Genomic DNA, 16,232 nt, shown 5'->3' on the forward strand with positions numbered 1-16,232 from the left:
TTCTGTTCAGTATTGGTGCATTATTTCTATGTTCAAAATACTTATTTGAACGTTTGAGTATTTACAAGCAATGTCGATCAACACGGGACATGGCTTGCCATTTTTGCCAGGAAACACCTTTCGGGATGTTACGGTAAGGTAATTTAGTTTCTTTTTGAGCCAGGTCAAGTAAACCTGCAACAATGTATCTGACTTTTTAATGTATCACGTTGAAAACTACACTTGAATAGTTTGCTACAAAAGTTTCCGTCGGTGTTCGATTACAACAACGTTATTATCCATCAAGCTCATGCTTTGGAATGTGGCTCAGGCAGTGTGAAATGACAAATGGCTATAGCATAAAAGTGCTATTTGTCCTATTTTGTCAACTAGTTAATCGAATTGTTAGCTATCTACATATAATTAAAGTTTTTTTTTATTAGCATCACTCTGAGTTACATTAGGCTACTTAACTGCAACGTGATACACATGAAACGAGCTACTGCAGGAATAAACTGCACAGGTTTTACACTGCAATTTGTATCACGTTCCAGTTAAGTAGCCTAATGTAACTCAGTCAAACAGAGTGAGGCTAATTTTGATCAAATTCAATCATATGTAGATAGCTAACAATTTTAGCTGTCTACCTCTGCTGCTAAGGTCAACATACCAAGCATATTATTTGACGAGCATTACGGTCAAAGTAAAAGGCCAAAAACTTAATTTTTATAAAGGGTTTTGATTTCACTGCTTTTTCCGATGATTTACCTGTGCATTTCTGCATACCATCTATTCATAGAAACGGACTAGTTCTGGTCCAGGGCATATGGTGGATTCTTCAACTTTATTCTTACGTTAGTAGTGGAGGAGAAGTGCATTATGCCAATGAACAGACCTATTAATCTGACCTAGACAAAATTGATATTTTCCTGATTATCAATGCTGTACTGACCACATCCTTGATACCTCCCTTAACACTTAAAAAAATATACATATTTCTATCTAGAAGTCAGCTCACCATCGTCCTCAAACCCTGTCCTATAAGAATGGCTATGCCCTGCCGCACCGGCCCAAGGTTGGCATCGGACAAGCCCCTCTCCTGTCCAGTGAGCTGACCCAGAGTGAGATCAACCAGTTTTCCAATCAGACGTCTGCTCTCACCTATGGGACCGCCCACTACAGCCCAGCTCTGGACGTCATCCCTGCTCATGTCGCTTATGACAAGAAGGTAGGCTACAATATTCTCAGGCTGGGGAACCATGAGATTCTATTATTATCATTATCTTCTGAAGTTTTTACAGAACAGTGTCCAGGCAGAGGAATACACTGATCTGTCCTCTCCCCTTGCTTTCTCCCTCTCATCCCTCTTCTCCCCTCTCTCCTCCCTTGCCTCTCCTCCTTTTCACTCTCTCCTCCCCTCTCCCCTCACCCACTCCCATTTCCTCTCTTCCAGGTGCTGCGCTTCTATGGCTACTTCCAGCAGGAGGTGCTGCACTCGCCCCAGGAGGGTTACCGCGTGCGCCCTGTGGTCCTTTACTACTACCTGGAGGACGACAGCATGTGCATCATAGAACCGGTGGTGGAGAACTCTGGGATACCACAGGTAGGCAAAGAAGATCAGAGGAGATAAGAATCTTAGCTTCCACTTAAAGTTTTTAAAATCTGTTCATATACACCCCCAGAAAGAATATGACACCTATAAAAAAAGATTCTGACAAGCGAGCACTTAGATATGGTAATTTTCAACTTTTTATCAATTCTTAGAATGTTTGGGAATTCTGTATACTAAGACATTTGTGAAAATTCTATAGCAATATAGAGTGGGAACAGCGGCCATATCTTTTATACTAATCAATAGACACTGCAGTAAATACAACCGAATAAAAACATTGTCCAGGACGAGACAGAAGCTGTTTTTCAGTCTCTCGGTCCCAGTTTTGATGCACCTGTACTGACCTCGCATTTTGGATGATAGCGGGGTGAACAGGCAGTGGCTTGGGTGGTTGTTGTCCTTGATTATCTTTTTGGTTTTTCTTTTGACATCGGGTGCTGTACGTGTCCTGGAGGGAAGGTAGTTTGCGCTGTGCAGACCGCACCTCCCTGCGGTTGTGGGCAGTGCAGTTGCCGTACCAGGCAGTGATACAGCCCGACAGGATGCTGCTCTCAATTATGCATCTAGAAAAGTAAAAGTGGCCTTTATACAAACAAGCCATTTGCACACAGGCCTGCCATCATTCACTTTGAACTGGACTGTGTGTTTACAGGCAGATGGGCCTGCCATCATTCACTTTGAACTGGACTGTGTGTTTACAGGCAGATGGGCCTGCCATCATTCACTTTGAACTGGACTGTGTGTTTACAGGCAGATGGGCCTGCCATCATTCACTTTGAACTGGACTGTGTGTTTACAGGCAGATGGACCTGCCATCATTCACTTTGAACTGGACTGTGTGTTTACAGGCAGATGGACCTGCCATCATTCACTTTGAACTGGACTGTGTGTTTACAGGCAGATGGACCTGCCATCATTCACTTTGAACTGGACTGTGTGTTTACAGGCAGATGGGCCTGCCATCATTCACTTTGAACTGGACTGTGTGTTTACAGGCAGATGGACCTGCCATCATTCACTTTGAACTGGACTGTGTGTTTACAGGCAGATGGACCTGCCATCATTCACTTTGAACTGGACTGTGTGTTTACAGGCAGATGGGCCTGCCATCATTCACTTTGAACTGGACTGTGTGTTTACAGGCAGATGGACCTGCCATCATTCACTTTGAACTGGACTGTGTGTTTACAGGCAGATGGACCTGCCATCATTCACTTTTAACTGGACTGTGTGTTTCCAGGCAGATGGGCCTGCCATCATTCACTTTGAACTGGACTGTGTGTTTACAGGCAGATGGACCTGCCATCATTCACTTTTAACTGGACTGTGTGTTTACAGGCAGATGGGCCTGCCATCATTCACTTTGAACTGGACTGTGTGTTTACAGGCAGATGGGCCTGCCATCATTCACTTTGAACTGGACTGTGTGTTTACAGGCAGATGGGCCTGCCATCATTCACTTTGAACTGGACTGTGTGTTTACAGGCAGATGGGCCTGCCATCATTCACTTTGAACTGGACTGTGTGTTTACAGGCAGATGGGCCTGCCATCATTCACTTTTAACTGGACTGTGTGTTTACAGGCAGATGGGCCTGCCATCATTCACTTTGAACTGGACTGTGTGTTTACAGGCAGATGGGCCTGCCATCATTCACTTTGAACTGGACTGTGTGTTTACAGGCAGATGGGCCTGCCATCATTCACTTTGAACTGGACTGTGTGTTTACAGGCAGATGGGCCTGCCATCATTCACTTTGAACTGGACTGTGTGTTTACAGGCAGATGGGCCTGCCATCATTCACTTTTAACTGGACTGTGTGTTTACAGGCAGATGGGCCTGCCATCATTCACTTTTAACTGGACTGTGTGTTTACAGGCAGATGGGCCTGCCATCATTCACTTTGAACTGGACTGTGTGTTTACAGGCAGATGGGCCTGCCATCATTCACTTTTAACTGGACTGTGTGTTTACAGGCAGATGGGCCTGCCATCATTCACTTTGAACTGGACTGTGTGTTTACAGGCAGATGGGCCTGCCATCATTCACTTTTAACTGGACTGTGTGTTTACAGGCAGATGGGCCTGCCATCATTCACTTTTAACTGGACTGTGTGTTTACAGGCAGATGGGCCTGCCATCATTCACTTTGAACTGGACTGTGTGTTTACAGGCAGATGGGCCTGCCATCATTCACTTTTAACTGGACTGTGTGTTTACAGGCAGATGGGCCTGCCATCATTCACTTTGAACTGGACTGTGTGTTTACAGGCAGATGGGCCTGCCATCATTCACTTTGAACTGGACTGTGTGTTTACAGGCAGATGGACCTGCCATCATTCACTTTGAACTGGACTGTGTGTTTACAGGCAGATGGACCTGCCATCATTCACTTTGAACTGGACTGTGTGTTTACAGGCAGATGGGCCTGCCATCATTCACTTTGAACTGGACTGTGTGTTTACAGGCAGATGGACCTGCCATCATTCACTTTGAACTGGACTGTGTGTTTACAGGCAGATGGACCTGCCATCATTCACTTTGAACTGGACTGTGTGTTTACAGGCAGATGGACCTGCCATCATTCACTTTGAACTGGACTGTGTGTTTACAGGCAGATGGGCCTGCCATCATTCACTTTGAACTGGACTGTGTGTTTACAGGCAGATGGGCCTGCCATCATTCACTTTGAACTGGACTGTGTGTTTACAGGCAGATGGACCTGCCATCATTCACTTTGAACTGGACTGTGTGTTTACAGGCAGATGGGCCTGCCATCATTCACTTTGAACTGGACTGTGTGTTTACAGGCAGATGGGCCTGCCATCATTCACTTTGAACTGGACTGTGTGTTTACAGGCAGATGGGCCTGCCATCATTCATTTGGAACTGGACTGTGTGTTTACAGGCAGATGGACCTGCCATCATTCACTTTGAACTGGACTGTGTGTTTACAGGCAGATGGACCTGCCATCATTCACTTTGAACTGGACTGTGTGTTTACAGGCAGATGGGCCTGCCATCATTCACTTTGAACTGGACTGTGTGTTTACAGGCAGATGGGCCTGCCATCATTCACTTTGAACTGGACTGTGTGTTTACAGGCAGATGGGCCTGCCATCATTCATTTGGAACTGGACTGTGTGTTTACAGGCAGATGGGTCTGCCATTATTCATTTGGAACTGGACTGTGTGTTTACAGGCAGATGGGCCTGCCATCATTCACTTTGAATTGGACTGTGTGTTTACAGGCAGATGGACCTGCCATCATTCACTTTGAACTGGACTGTGTGTTTACAGGCAGATGGACCTGCCATCATTCATTTGAACTGGACTGTGTGTTTACAGGCAGATGGACCTGCCATCATTCACTTTGAACTGGACTGTGTGTTTACAGGCAGATGGGCCTGCCATCATTCATTTGAACTGGACTGTGTGTTTACAGGCAGATGGGTCTGCCATCATTCATTTGGAACTGGACTGTGTGTTTACAGGCAGATGGGCCTGCCATCATTCATTTGGAACTGGACTGTGTGTTTACAGGCAGATGGGTCTGCCATCATTCATTTGGAACTGGACTGTGTGTTTACAGGCAGATGGGTCTGCCATCATTCATTTGGAACTGGACTGTGTGTTTACAGGCAGATGGGTCTGCCATCATTCATTTGGAACTGGACTGTGTGTTTACAGGCAGATGGGTCTGCCATCATTCATTTGGAACTGGACTGTGTGTTTACAGGCAGATGGGTCTGCCATCATTCATTTGGAACTGGACTGTGTGTTTACAGGCAGATGGGTCTGCCATCATTCATTTGGAACTGGACTGTGTGTTTACAGGCAGATGGGTCTGCCATCATTCATTTGGAACTGGACTGTGTGTTTACAGGCAGATGGGTCTGCCATCATTCATTTGGAACTGGACTGTGTGTTTACAGGCAGATGGGCCTGCCATCATTCACTTTGAACTGGACTGTGTGTTTACAGGCAGATGGGTCTGCCATCATTCATTTGGAACTGGATTGTGTGTTTGTTTACAGGCAGATGCAACAGCACAACTTTAGATCATTAGAATGCATTCGCCAAAAGCCACAAAATACACCTGAATAGATTTCTGCAAATATGTAAACATCATGGGAGACCTCTTACATTTGGGAACTTTACAGTCCTATTGTTCAAACAACCATGAAAAGGTTGGCTCTCTCTCCCTCAGTTATGCACCTCAACAACAACAAGGTCAACAACTAATGCTAGCCAGAGAAAGATGAGCTAACATCTGACGGAGGAACATTAGATAAACCTTCTCAAACTGTTTTAGTTAATTGGCCATCAAAATTGCACTGATAAACGATATCCATAGCCTGAAATGTGGCAAAAGGTCGCAAAGTTCAAGGGGGCCGAATACTTTCGCAAGGCACTGTAGCTACTTCCAGACACAAATGAGAGAACGCCTCACTCTAACCATATTACTTGCCCTAGCAGAGCTGGTTAGGCTGTTTACATGTTATCTAGAGCTTTGTGACTAACTATGACTTTCTTTGCCTGTGTTTACTGACACTGGTCATATTCAGCAGGTGTTGAGCGTTAGTAAAATTATCAGTTATTCTGTGCTCTGTCACACAGATGGGAGAGCTCTGAAATCGTAGATAGAAAGATAGAGCGCCAGATTGAATTTGCGAACACAAGAGATATGCTAACTGGACAAGTTCTTGCTAGCTAACCATATGACTCATACATCTCTAGCTGTGTATAGCCACCAAATAATGATATGTGGGGAAAGTCAACCACTCACCCACTCTTCCAATGACATGACATCCTCCTAGCAGCTATTTAGCTCGATATCTAGCTACTGTTAGGCTCTGTGTTTTTAGCTTGTTGCTATATTAATAGATACGCTAGCCTATTAGCCATGTGATGACTGACTTGTGATCATTGCCCTTGATTGTTTTGACATTCCCAGCCTTAGTTACATTCGTCCGTTTTTGTGGAAAATACTGAAACAGTGAATCCCAAATGGAGGAAGCAAACAATGTATCAGGCCAGCTGGGATTTACAACCTGATAGCAATATGTTTTGGACTACCAAGAAATGTATTGGTGAATTATATGAATCAGGCATTGAACTGCATCCATCTATTCTGCCAAAAATAACTTAGTGTACGTCATGGAACGTTGAGTCAAATATAACCTGTTTTTAAAACCTCATAAACTGGGAATTTGATATTTTTGACTGATATTATTATTTTTGACTTGATATTATTGCAACGTGGTTAAAACGCTGTAAGTTCCACTTTAAGTTTAATTTGATCTTAGGGCGACATTTTCCTCTAGTAAAGACAGCTGCTCTGTGAACTAACACACTGCAACATTCTAAATAATGATTTTAGAAGATGGTTGGGGTTTTTCTTCTAGGACAAAATTGATAGGAGATCTGATTGAGTCTATTTTTGATGTGTGAATCCTTTCTTCCTCGACCCGCAGGGCAAGCTGATCAAGCGCCAGAGGCTGCCCAAGAACGACCGCGGCGACCACTACCACTGGAAAGATCTCAACGTGGGCATGGACCTGGTAGTGTACGGCACCGTCTACCGCGTCACACACTGTGACAGCTACACACAGGTAAATAGATACGATACACACTCACACATCACACCCATTATCTATCACACACTAGGATACCAACACATACAGTATCAGTCAAAAGTTTGGACACACCTACTCATTCAAGGGTTTCTCTTTATTTTGACTATTTTCTACATTGTAGAATGATAGTGAAGACATCAAAACTATGAGATAACACCCATGGAATCATGTAGTAACCAAACAAGTGTTAAACAAATCAAAATATATTTTATATTTCAGATTCTTCAAAGTAGCCACCCTTTGCCTTGATGACAGATTCAAATCAAAGTTGTAAGGTGTAACGCCTACAGTGAAATGCTTACTTACAGGCTCTAACCAATAGTGCAAAAAAGGTATTAGGTGGACAATAGGTAAGTAAAGAAATAAAAACAACAGTAAAAAGACAGTGAAAAATAACAGTAGCAAGGCTATATACAGTAGAGAGGCTATAACAGTAGCGAGGCTATATACAGGCACCGGTTAGCTTTGCACACTCTTGGCATTCTCTCAACCAGCTTCACGAGGTAGTCACCTGGAAGGAATTTCAATTAACAGGTGTGCCTTGTTAAAAGTTAATTTGTGGAATGTCTTTCCTTTTTAATGCATTTGAACCGATCAGTTGTGTTGTGACAAGGTAGGGGTGGTACACAGAAGATAGCCCTATCTGGTAAAAGACCAAGTCCATATTATGACAAGAACAGCTCAAATAAGCAATGAGAAACAGTCCATCATTACTTTAAGACAGGAAGGTCAGTCAATCTGCAAAATTACTAGACCTCTGAAAGTTTCTTCAAGTGCAGTCGCAAAAACCATCAAGCGCTATGATGAAACTGGCTCTCATGAGGACCGCCACAGGAATGGAAGACCCAGAGTAAGTTCATTAGAGTTATCTGCACCTCAGATTGTAACCCAAATAAATGCTTTACAGAGTTCAAGTAACAGACACATCTCAACAACTGTTCAGAGGAGACAGTGTGAATCAGGCCTTAGTGGTCGAATTGCTGCAAAGTAATCATTACTAAAGGACACCAATAATAAGAAGAGACTTGCTGGGCCAAGAAACATGAGCAACGGACATCAGACTGGTGGAAATCTGCCCTTTGGTCTGATGAGTCAAAAATGTAGATTTTTGGTTCCAACCGCCGTGTCTTTGTGAGATGCAGAGTAGGTGAACGGATGATCTCTGCATGTGTGGTTCCCACCGTGAAGCATGGAGGAGGAGGAGGTGTGATGGTGTGCGGGTGCTTTGCTGGTGACACTGTCAGTGATTTATTTAGAATTAAAGGCACACTTAACCAACATGGCTACCACAGCATTCTGCAGCGATACCCCATCCCATCTGGTTTGCGCTTAGAGGGACTATCATTTGTTTTTCAATAGGACAATGACCCAACACACCTTCAGGCTGTGTAAGGGCTATTTAACCAAGAAGGAGAGTGATGTAGTGCTGCATCAGATGACCTGGCCTCCACAATCAACCGACCTCAACCAAATTGAGATTGTTTGGGATGAGTTGGACCACAGAGTGAAGGAAAAGCAGCCAACAAGTGCTAAGCATATGTACTGTAGGGAACTCATTCAAGACTGTTGAAAAAGCATTCCAGGTGAAGCTGGTTGAGAGAATGCCAAGAATGTGCAAAGCTGTCATCAAGGCAAAGAGTAGCTACTTTGAAGAATCTCAAACATAAAATATATTTTGATTTGTTTAACACTTTTTTGGTTACTACATGATTCCATATGTGTTATTTCATAGTGTTGATGTCTTCACTATTAATTCTACAATGTAGAACATAGTACAAATAAAAAAAATCCTTGAATGAGTAGGTGTGTCCAAACTTTTGATTGGTTCTGTAGGTAAACACAAACACAAAGTGACACATACACACGGGAAAAACACATCTCACTCACTGTGACACATAGTCAGTTAGACACACACACATCACACACATAGACTTGTTTTCCTCACTGTGTTGTCAAAAGCACTTTCCCTTATTTTTTTTGTTCATGTTCTATGTTGAATACTTCCAGCTCCATGGTATGTTTATTATCTGTATCTATGCTATAGTAGATACTCTGTACTGTGTCTCATGTGGTCAGGACTTCATGGAGAGCGAGGGTCTGGTTTTGAACGACCCTGAGCCGACCCCGGTCGACCCGTACATTCAGCGACGCACCCAGGCTGGACGCTCCTACATCACCCCATCTGTCTTCGACCGCCTCCATCAGTTCCTCACCATGGACCGCAAGGTGAGCGGGCTGTAATTGCCTCCCATATGGATATTATCTATTGGTCGATATGAGGCACGATGTCATTGTCTGACATTCGTCTCCTATGTCAGCCTTGCATTCAATGCTCCCATGCACTTCATCAAATCTTTTGCTGAATATATTTGATCTCCAGCATTGGCATTACATTGATACACAGTGACCTCTAAAAGTCTTGGGACAGTGACAAATGTTTCATTGTGTTGGCTCTGTACTCCAGCACTGGATTGGAAATTATACATTGACTATGAGGTTAAAGTACAGACTGTCAGCTTTAATTTGAGGGTATTTTGATCCGTCTATTGGGTACAAAATTAGCTGAAACACAACCTAAACAAATAGCAAATCCATCCAATAAGTTTGTAGAGTCACAAGCTCTATGTAGTCATTGTGTACTAGGAATATGGGACCAAATACGAAACTTTGACTACTTTAATACACAGTAGTGAATTTGTCCCAAAACTTTTGGTCCAGTAAAATGGGGGACTATGTACAAAAAGTACTGTAATTTCTAAAAGTTTATCTGATATACCCTCCAATTAAAGCTGACAGTCTACACTTCAACCTCATAGTCATTGTATCATTTCAAAACAACAACAAATGGGTCACTGTCCCAATACCTTTGGAGCTCACTGAAAGTATAATGTTCCTATAGAATAGTCATGTACCATTTTACCACGATTTGTATTCAAATCAGTTTAAGCAAAGGACTCAAAGGATTTAGTATGGGTTTAAACACACGTAACTATTTATATGGCTAAACATGACCTCAGCAGGATCTTATTCTCTCTATAACCTTTGACCTCTGGCCATCTGTATCAATAGGTGCTGCGTTTCTTTGCGCTGTGGGACCACACTGACTCTCTGTACGGGGAGGCCAGGCCTGTGACAATCCAGTACTATCTGGTGGATGACTCAGTGGAGATCCGAGAGGTCCATGAGCCCAACAGCGGCCGGGACCCCTTTCCTGTGCTGCTACGCAGACAGAGGCTGCCCAAGAACATCAAACCAGCCTGCAGTAAGTCTCTCAGTTATTTTAGCTATTGGCACTAGTTTCTCTGTGTAGTGATCTAACTGGGTTAATGCTGGGAGAGCCCAACAGTGGCTGGGACCCCTTCCCTTGCAGCCTACGAACATCAAAACAGGTAAGGCCTGTTCTCTGCAAGCATTTTTCTAGTGAAAGAAAAGCAGCCAACAAGTGCTCAGCATATGTGGAAACTCCTTCAAGACGGTTGGAAAAGCATTCCTCATGAAGCTGGTTGAGAGAATGCTACAAGTGTGCAAAGCTGTCATCAAGGCAGAAGAATATAAAATATATTTTGATTTGTTTAACACTTTTTTGGCTACTACATGATTCCATATGTGTTATTTCATAGTTTTGATGTCTTCACTATTCTACAATGCAGAAAATAGTACAATGTAAGAAAAACCCTTGAATGAGTAGGTGTGTCCAAACTTTTGACTGGTACTATCATATATATATATTATGGAATATCTACATAGGCGTACAGAGGCCCATTATCAAACCATCACTCCTGTGTTCCAATGGTACTTTGCGTTAGCTAATCCAAGTTTATACTTTTAATGACTACACAACAGTCTCCAAATCCTCCTAATGACCATACAACAGTCTCTATGTGTTTATTGACTATACAACAGTATCAATGTCCTCCTAATGACTATACAACAGTCTCCATGTCCTCCTAATGACTATACAACAGTCTCCATGTCCTCCTAATGACTATACAACAGTTTCCATGTCCTCCTAATGACTATACAACAGTCTCCATGTCCTCCTAATGACTATACAACAGTATCCATATGTTTAATGATGATACAACAGTCTCCATGTCCCCCTAATGACTATACAACAGTCTCTATGTGTTTATTGACTATACAACAGTATCCATGTCCTCCTAATGACTATACAACAGTCTCCATGTCCTCCTAATGACTATACAACAGTCTCCATGTCCTCCTAATGACTATACAACAGTCTCCATGTCCTCCTAATGACTATACAACAGTCCCCATGTCCTTCCTCCCCTCTCCAGAGCCCTTCCCTAGCTGTGTACTGGAGGTGTCCCCCCAGGAGGTGCACCAGTACTACTCGCCCAAGGACTTCCAGGTGGGCGAGACCCTTCAGCTGATGGGCCGGCGCTTCCTGCTCTACGACTGTGACGAGTTCACCAAGACCTACTACCAGAAGAACCACCCCGACCTGGAGCTCAAGCCCAAACCTGTGGTTAAGAAGACCACAGAGCTGCATGACAGGCATGAGGTGAAAGGACTGGATTGGTGGAGTTAGGGAGTGTTGGTTGGTGGAAGGGTTGGTGTTTTTTTCTGCCCATGCTTACTTCTACACCAATGTGGGTGGTTCAATCTGTTCGTCAGTCCGTCAGTCCCAGTTGTATGAGAGGTTGCCTGTTTCTGTGTCACATACATCCCCTCACCTCTCCTATATTCCCTCTACAGGTTCCTCCCTACAATGGTTTTGGTTCACTGGAGGACTCCCTTCAGAATTGCCTGTCTCTGATCCCTGAGCCCCCTAAGAAGGATCTGATGAAGATGCTGGAGAATGACCACAAAGTTCTGCGCTACGCTGCCAGGATGGTGAGGGGCTGGAGGGGGGTTAGGAGAAAGAGGTCTACCTGGGGCTCTGGGAAGCTGGTTGCTGTAATACCCTTTTCACACTACTCAGACTGGTATTAGTATCACTGGTCAAGACGTTGAAACTGAACCCCAGTAGGCCATGACATCCCCTGAGAAACATGTTTACATGCTAGTTCTGACATCTCACAGTCACCCTTTGAGTGTAACCAATCAGCATCTTCATTTTCTTCCATCCCGTCTCGCTCTATCACAGGACTCCCAGAATCCCCAGGACGAGGGCCGCCTCTTCATCTTCTCCTACTTCCTGTCCAGTGATATGATCAGCATATTTGAGAAGTCCACGCGCAACTCCGGCATCATCAGCGGCCAGTTCCTGGAAAAGACACGCATCCCCAAGCCGGGCTGCACCGTGGACAAGCCTGAGTTCTATGGCCCGGCCGACTTTGCCATCGGAGACACCGTGGAGGGTAGGCTTCCTAGTGTTGTTCTGTTCACAGAGATGTTTTAGCTTGGAGGAGATGTAGTGTAGCTCCTATAAAGTTTAGTCTATTCCCAGATCTGTTTGTGCTGTCTTGCCAACTCCTATAGTCATTGATGTGGCAGATCTGAGACCAGGTTTAATTCTAGCCTCATTGACATTTCAGTCTATTTGGATCAGAACCTTCTTCCAACCAAAAACACATGTATTTCACTGGTGAAGAGCAGTGATATTGTTCTATAGACCCTGTTGCCTCAGTGCATGAGTGTCTCAGGTCCGAATTTCACATTTAATACAACCATCCAACTCTTATGGTTCCTTTTTCCTCCTACCCTCCCTCAGTTTTCAGACACCGCTTTGTACTGACCGATGCTGACCCCTACGTGCTGAATTACCTGGAGTCCATCTCGGATCAACTCCCCTCTCGCACCCTGAACTCCCTGAGACAGAGGCTGGGCGTGGCTGACCAGGAGGTGGACCCACACACCGACCCGCAGTCAGGTAAGGACATAAGTGTCCACAGTTGTTGCCATGGTGACACACAAAGTGCTCTATTCAACAGCGCAATTGAAATTTAAAGGCAATGTTCCCGCATTAGAGGAGACTGCATTCATAGTAAACGCTGTATACACTATATGACCAAAAGTATGTGGACACCTGCTTGTCGAACATCTCATTCCAAAATCATGGGCAGTAATATGTAGTTGGTCCCCCCTTTGCTGCTATAACAGTCTCCACTCCCCTGGGAAAGCTTTCCACTAAATGTTGGAACATTGCTGCAGGAACTTGCTCCCATTCAGCCACAGGAGCATTAGTGAGGTCGGGCGATTAGGCCTGGCTCGCAGTCGGCGTTCCAATTCATCCCAAAGGTGTTCGATGGTGTTGAGGTCAGGTTTCTGCCACACCGATCTCGACAAACCACTGGTAGTGAGTGTTGCAACCGAGGAAAGACGATTTTTACGAGCTACGCACTTCAGGACTCAGCGGACCCGTTTCTGTGAGCTCGTGTTGCTCCTAGGCGTCTCCACTTCACAATAACAGCACTTCCAGCTGACTGGGGCAGCTCTAGCGGGGCAGAAATTTGACCAACTGACTGAAACACTGAGCTCTTCAGTAAGGCCATTCTCCTCTGCCAGATTGCATGGCTTTGTGCTAGATTTTATACACCTGTCAGCAACGGGTGTGGCTGAAATAGCGGAATCTACTAATTTGAATGGGTGTCCACATACTTTTGTGTATATATAGTGTACAGTATAAACCATCCCCCCTCTAACAGTATACTCAGTCCTCTCCTCCCTTCTTTCCTCAGAGGACATTGAAAGAGTGGAAGCCTCTTCTTGATGAGAGGAAGTGTTACTCCCCTACAAGAACCTCTTCCCTCCCAACCACCTCAGATTATGAAACCAAAGCCTAGGCACACCCTTGCGCTATGTTTCTCATGATAAATAAATGTGATTCTGAAAACACTGGACCTCATGCCTGTCTCTGTAAGTGGGCTGACACCTACTGTACAGAATTAAACATTTAATTCTGCCCTCTACGGGTCACCAACAGAACAATGTTTAAGGTTAAATATATACAGATTGAGACACAATGGATGACCTTGTAAAAAGAATACCTCTTCAACACTTCATTAGGCTGTGTTCTTCTCTCAGTCCTCTGTGGTGGCTAGACCATCTATCTGTCCACGCCAGTCAGAGTGCTGGCTTTAAGGCTAAAAAGCCCCAATTAGTTGTAATTACACACAGAGAACACTTAACCGTTTGGATATGTAAGTATATCAACAGGAGATTGTTGACATTAAAACACTTGCATAGCAGGTGTGATATTTGTATTTATTATGGATCCCCATTAGTTCCTGTCAAGGCAGCAGCTACTCTTCCTGGGGTTTATTATGGATCCCCATTAGTTCCTGCCAAAGCAGCAGCTACTCTTCCTGGGGTTTATTATGGATCCCCATTAGTTCCTGCCAAAGCAGCAGCTACTCTTCCTGGGGTTTATTATGGATCCCCATTAGTTCCTGCCAAAGCAGCAGCTACTCTTCCTGGGGTTTATTATGGATCCTCATTAGTTCCTGCCAAAGCAGCAGCTACTCTTCCTGGGGTTTATTATGGATCCCCATTAGTTCCTGCCAAAGCAGCAGCTACTCTTCCTGGGGTTTATTATGGATCCCCATTAGTTCCTGCCAAAGCAGCAGCTACTCTTCCTGGGGTTTATTATGGATCCCCATTAGTTCCTGCCAAAGCAGCAGCTACTCTTCCTGGGGTTTATTATGGATCCCCATTAGTTCCTGCCAAAGCAGCAGCTACTCTTCCTGGGGTTTATTATGGATCCCCATTAGTTCCTGCCAAAGCAGCAGCTACTCTTCCTGGGGTTTATTATGTATCCCCATTAGTTCCTGCCAAAGCAGCAGCTACTCTTCCTGGGGTTTATTATGGATCCTCATTAGTTCCTGCCAAAGCAGCAGCTACTCTTCCTGGGGTTTATTATGGATCCCCATTAGTTCCTGCCAAAGCAGCAGCTACTCTTCCTGGGGTTTATTATGGATCCCCATTAGTTCCTGCCAAAGCAGCACCTACTCTTCCTGGGGTTTATTATGGATCCCCATTAGTTCCTACCAAAGCAGCAGCTACTCTTCCTGGGGTTTATTATGGATCCCCATTAGTTCCTGCCAAAGCAGCAGCTACTCTTCCTGGGGTTTATTATGTATCCCCATTAGTTCCTGCCAAAGCAGCAGCTACTCTTCCTGGGGTTTATTATGGATCCCCATTAGTTCCTGCCAAAGCAGCAGCTACTCTTCCTGGGGTTTATTATGGATCCCCATTAGTTCCTGCCAAAGCAGCAGCTACTCTTCCTGGGGTTTATTATGGATCCCCATTAGTTCCTGCCAAAGCAGCAGCTACTCTTCCTGGGGTTTATTATGGATCCCCATTAGTTCCTGCCAAAGCAGCAGCTATTCTTCCTGGGGTTTATTATGGATCCCCATGAGTTCCTGCCAAAGCAGCAGCTACTCTTCCTGGGGTTTATTATGGATCCTCATTAGTTCCTGCCAAAGCAGCAGCTACTCTTCCTGGGGTTTATTATGGATCCCCATTAGTTCCTGCCAAAGCAACAGCTACTCTTCCTGGGGTTTATTATGGATCCCCATTAGTTCCTGCCAAAGCAGCAGCTACTCTTCCTGGGGTTTATTATGGATCCCCATTAGTTCCTACCAAAGCAGCAGCTACTCTTCCTGGGGTTTATTATGGATCCCCATTAGTTCCTGTCAAGGCAGCAGCTACTCTTCCTGAAGTCAAGCAAAATTAAGGCAGTTCATACACTTTTAAAAACATTACAATGCATTCACAACACATTGTGTGCCCTCAGGCCCCTACTCCACCACATCTACAGTACTAAATCCATGTGTGTGTATAGTTAGTATGTTATTGTGTGTGTGCCTATGTTTGTGTTGCTTCAGTCCCTGCTGTTCCATAAGGTGTTTTTTTTTTAATCAAATGTTAATGCTTGCATCAGTTAGATGTGGAATAGAGTTCCATGTAGTACCGTGCACCGTCTATAGTCTAGTCGGGAATTGGAGACTGTGAAGAGACTTCTTTTGGCATTTCTTGTGGGGTATGCATGGGTGTCCGAGCTGTGTGCCAGTTGTTTAGACAGACAGCTCGGTGCATT

General features: G+C 44.4%; 1 protein-coding gene across 2 annotated transcripts; it reads left to right on the forward strand.

Annotated features, from left to right (window-relative positions):
• LOC139414955 (EF-hand domain (C-terminal) containing 1) lies at positions 1–14,145 on the forward strand. 2 transcript variants are annotated; one of them, XM_071162611.1, is made up of 11 exons: positions 1–133; positions 986–1,207; positions 1,433–1,582; positions 7,067–7,204; positions 9,305–9,454; positions 10,298–10,490; positions 11,527–11,753; positions 11,948–12,085; positions 12,339–12,552; positions 12,906–13,064; positions 13,873–14,145. In XM_071162611.1, exons 1-11 carry the CDS (start codon positions 71–73, stop codon positions 13,902–13,904), a joined length of 1,686 nt encoding a protein of 561 aa, XP_071018712.1. In that variant the 5' UTR covers positions 1–70; the 3' UTR covers positions 13,905–14,145. The 2 variants fall into 2 exon arrangements, with proteins under 2 accessions (XP_071018712.1, XP_071018713.1); XM_071162612.1 differs by having other exon boundaries at positions 67–133; positions 989–1,207.
• Positions 14,146–16,232: the final 2,087 nt, after the last annotated feature.

The sequence above is a fragment of the Oncorhynchus clarkii genome, chromosome 8 (assembly GCF_045791955.1).
Source record: "Oncorhynchus clarkii lewisi isolate Uvic-CL-2024 chromosome 8, UVic_Ocla_1.0, whole genome shotgun sequence".
Lineage (NCBI taxonomy): Eukaryota > Metazoa > Chordata > Actinopteri > Salmoniformes > Salmonidae > Oncorhynchus > Oncorhynchus clarkii.

Excerpts from the sequence above, each read along its gene's own strand:
- LOC139414955 (XM_071162611.1), top strand. The coding sequence starts at position 71 with ATGTCGATCAACACGGGACATGGCTTGCCATTTTTGCCAGGAAACACC. Across the intron at positions 1,583-7,066 it reads AGAACTCTGGGATACCACAG|GGCAAGCTGATCAAGCGCCA; the intron begins GTAGGCAAAGAA and ends CTCGACCCGCAG. Across the intron at positions 13,065-13,872 it reads ACACACCGACCCGCAGTCAG|AGGACATTGAAAGAGTGGAA; the intron begins GTAAGGACATAA and ends TTCTTTCCTCAG.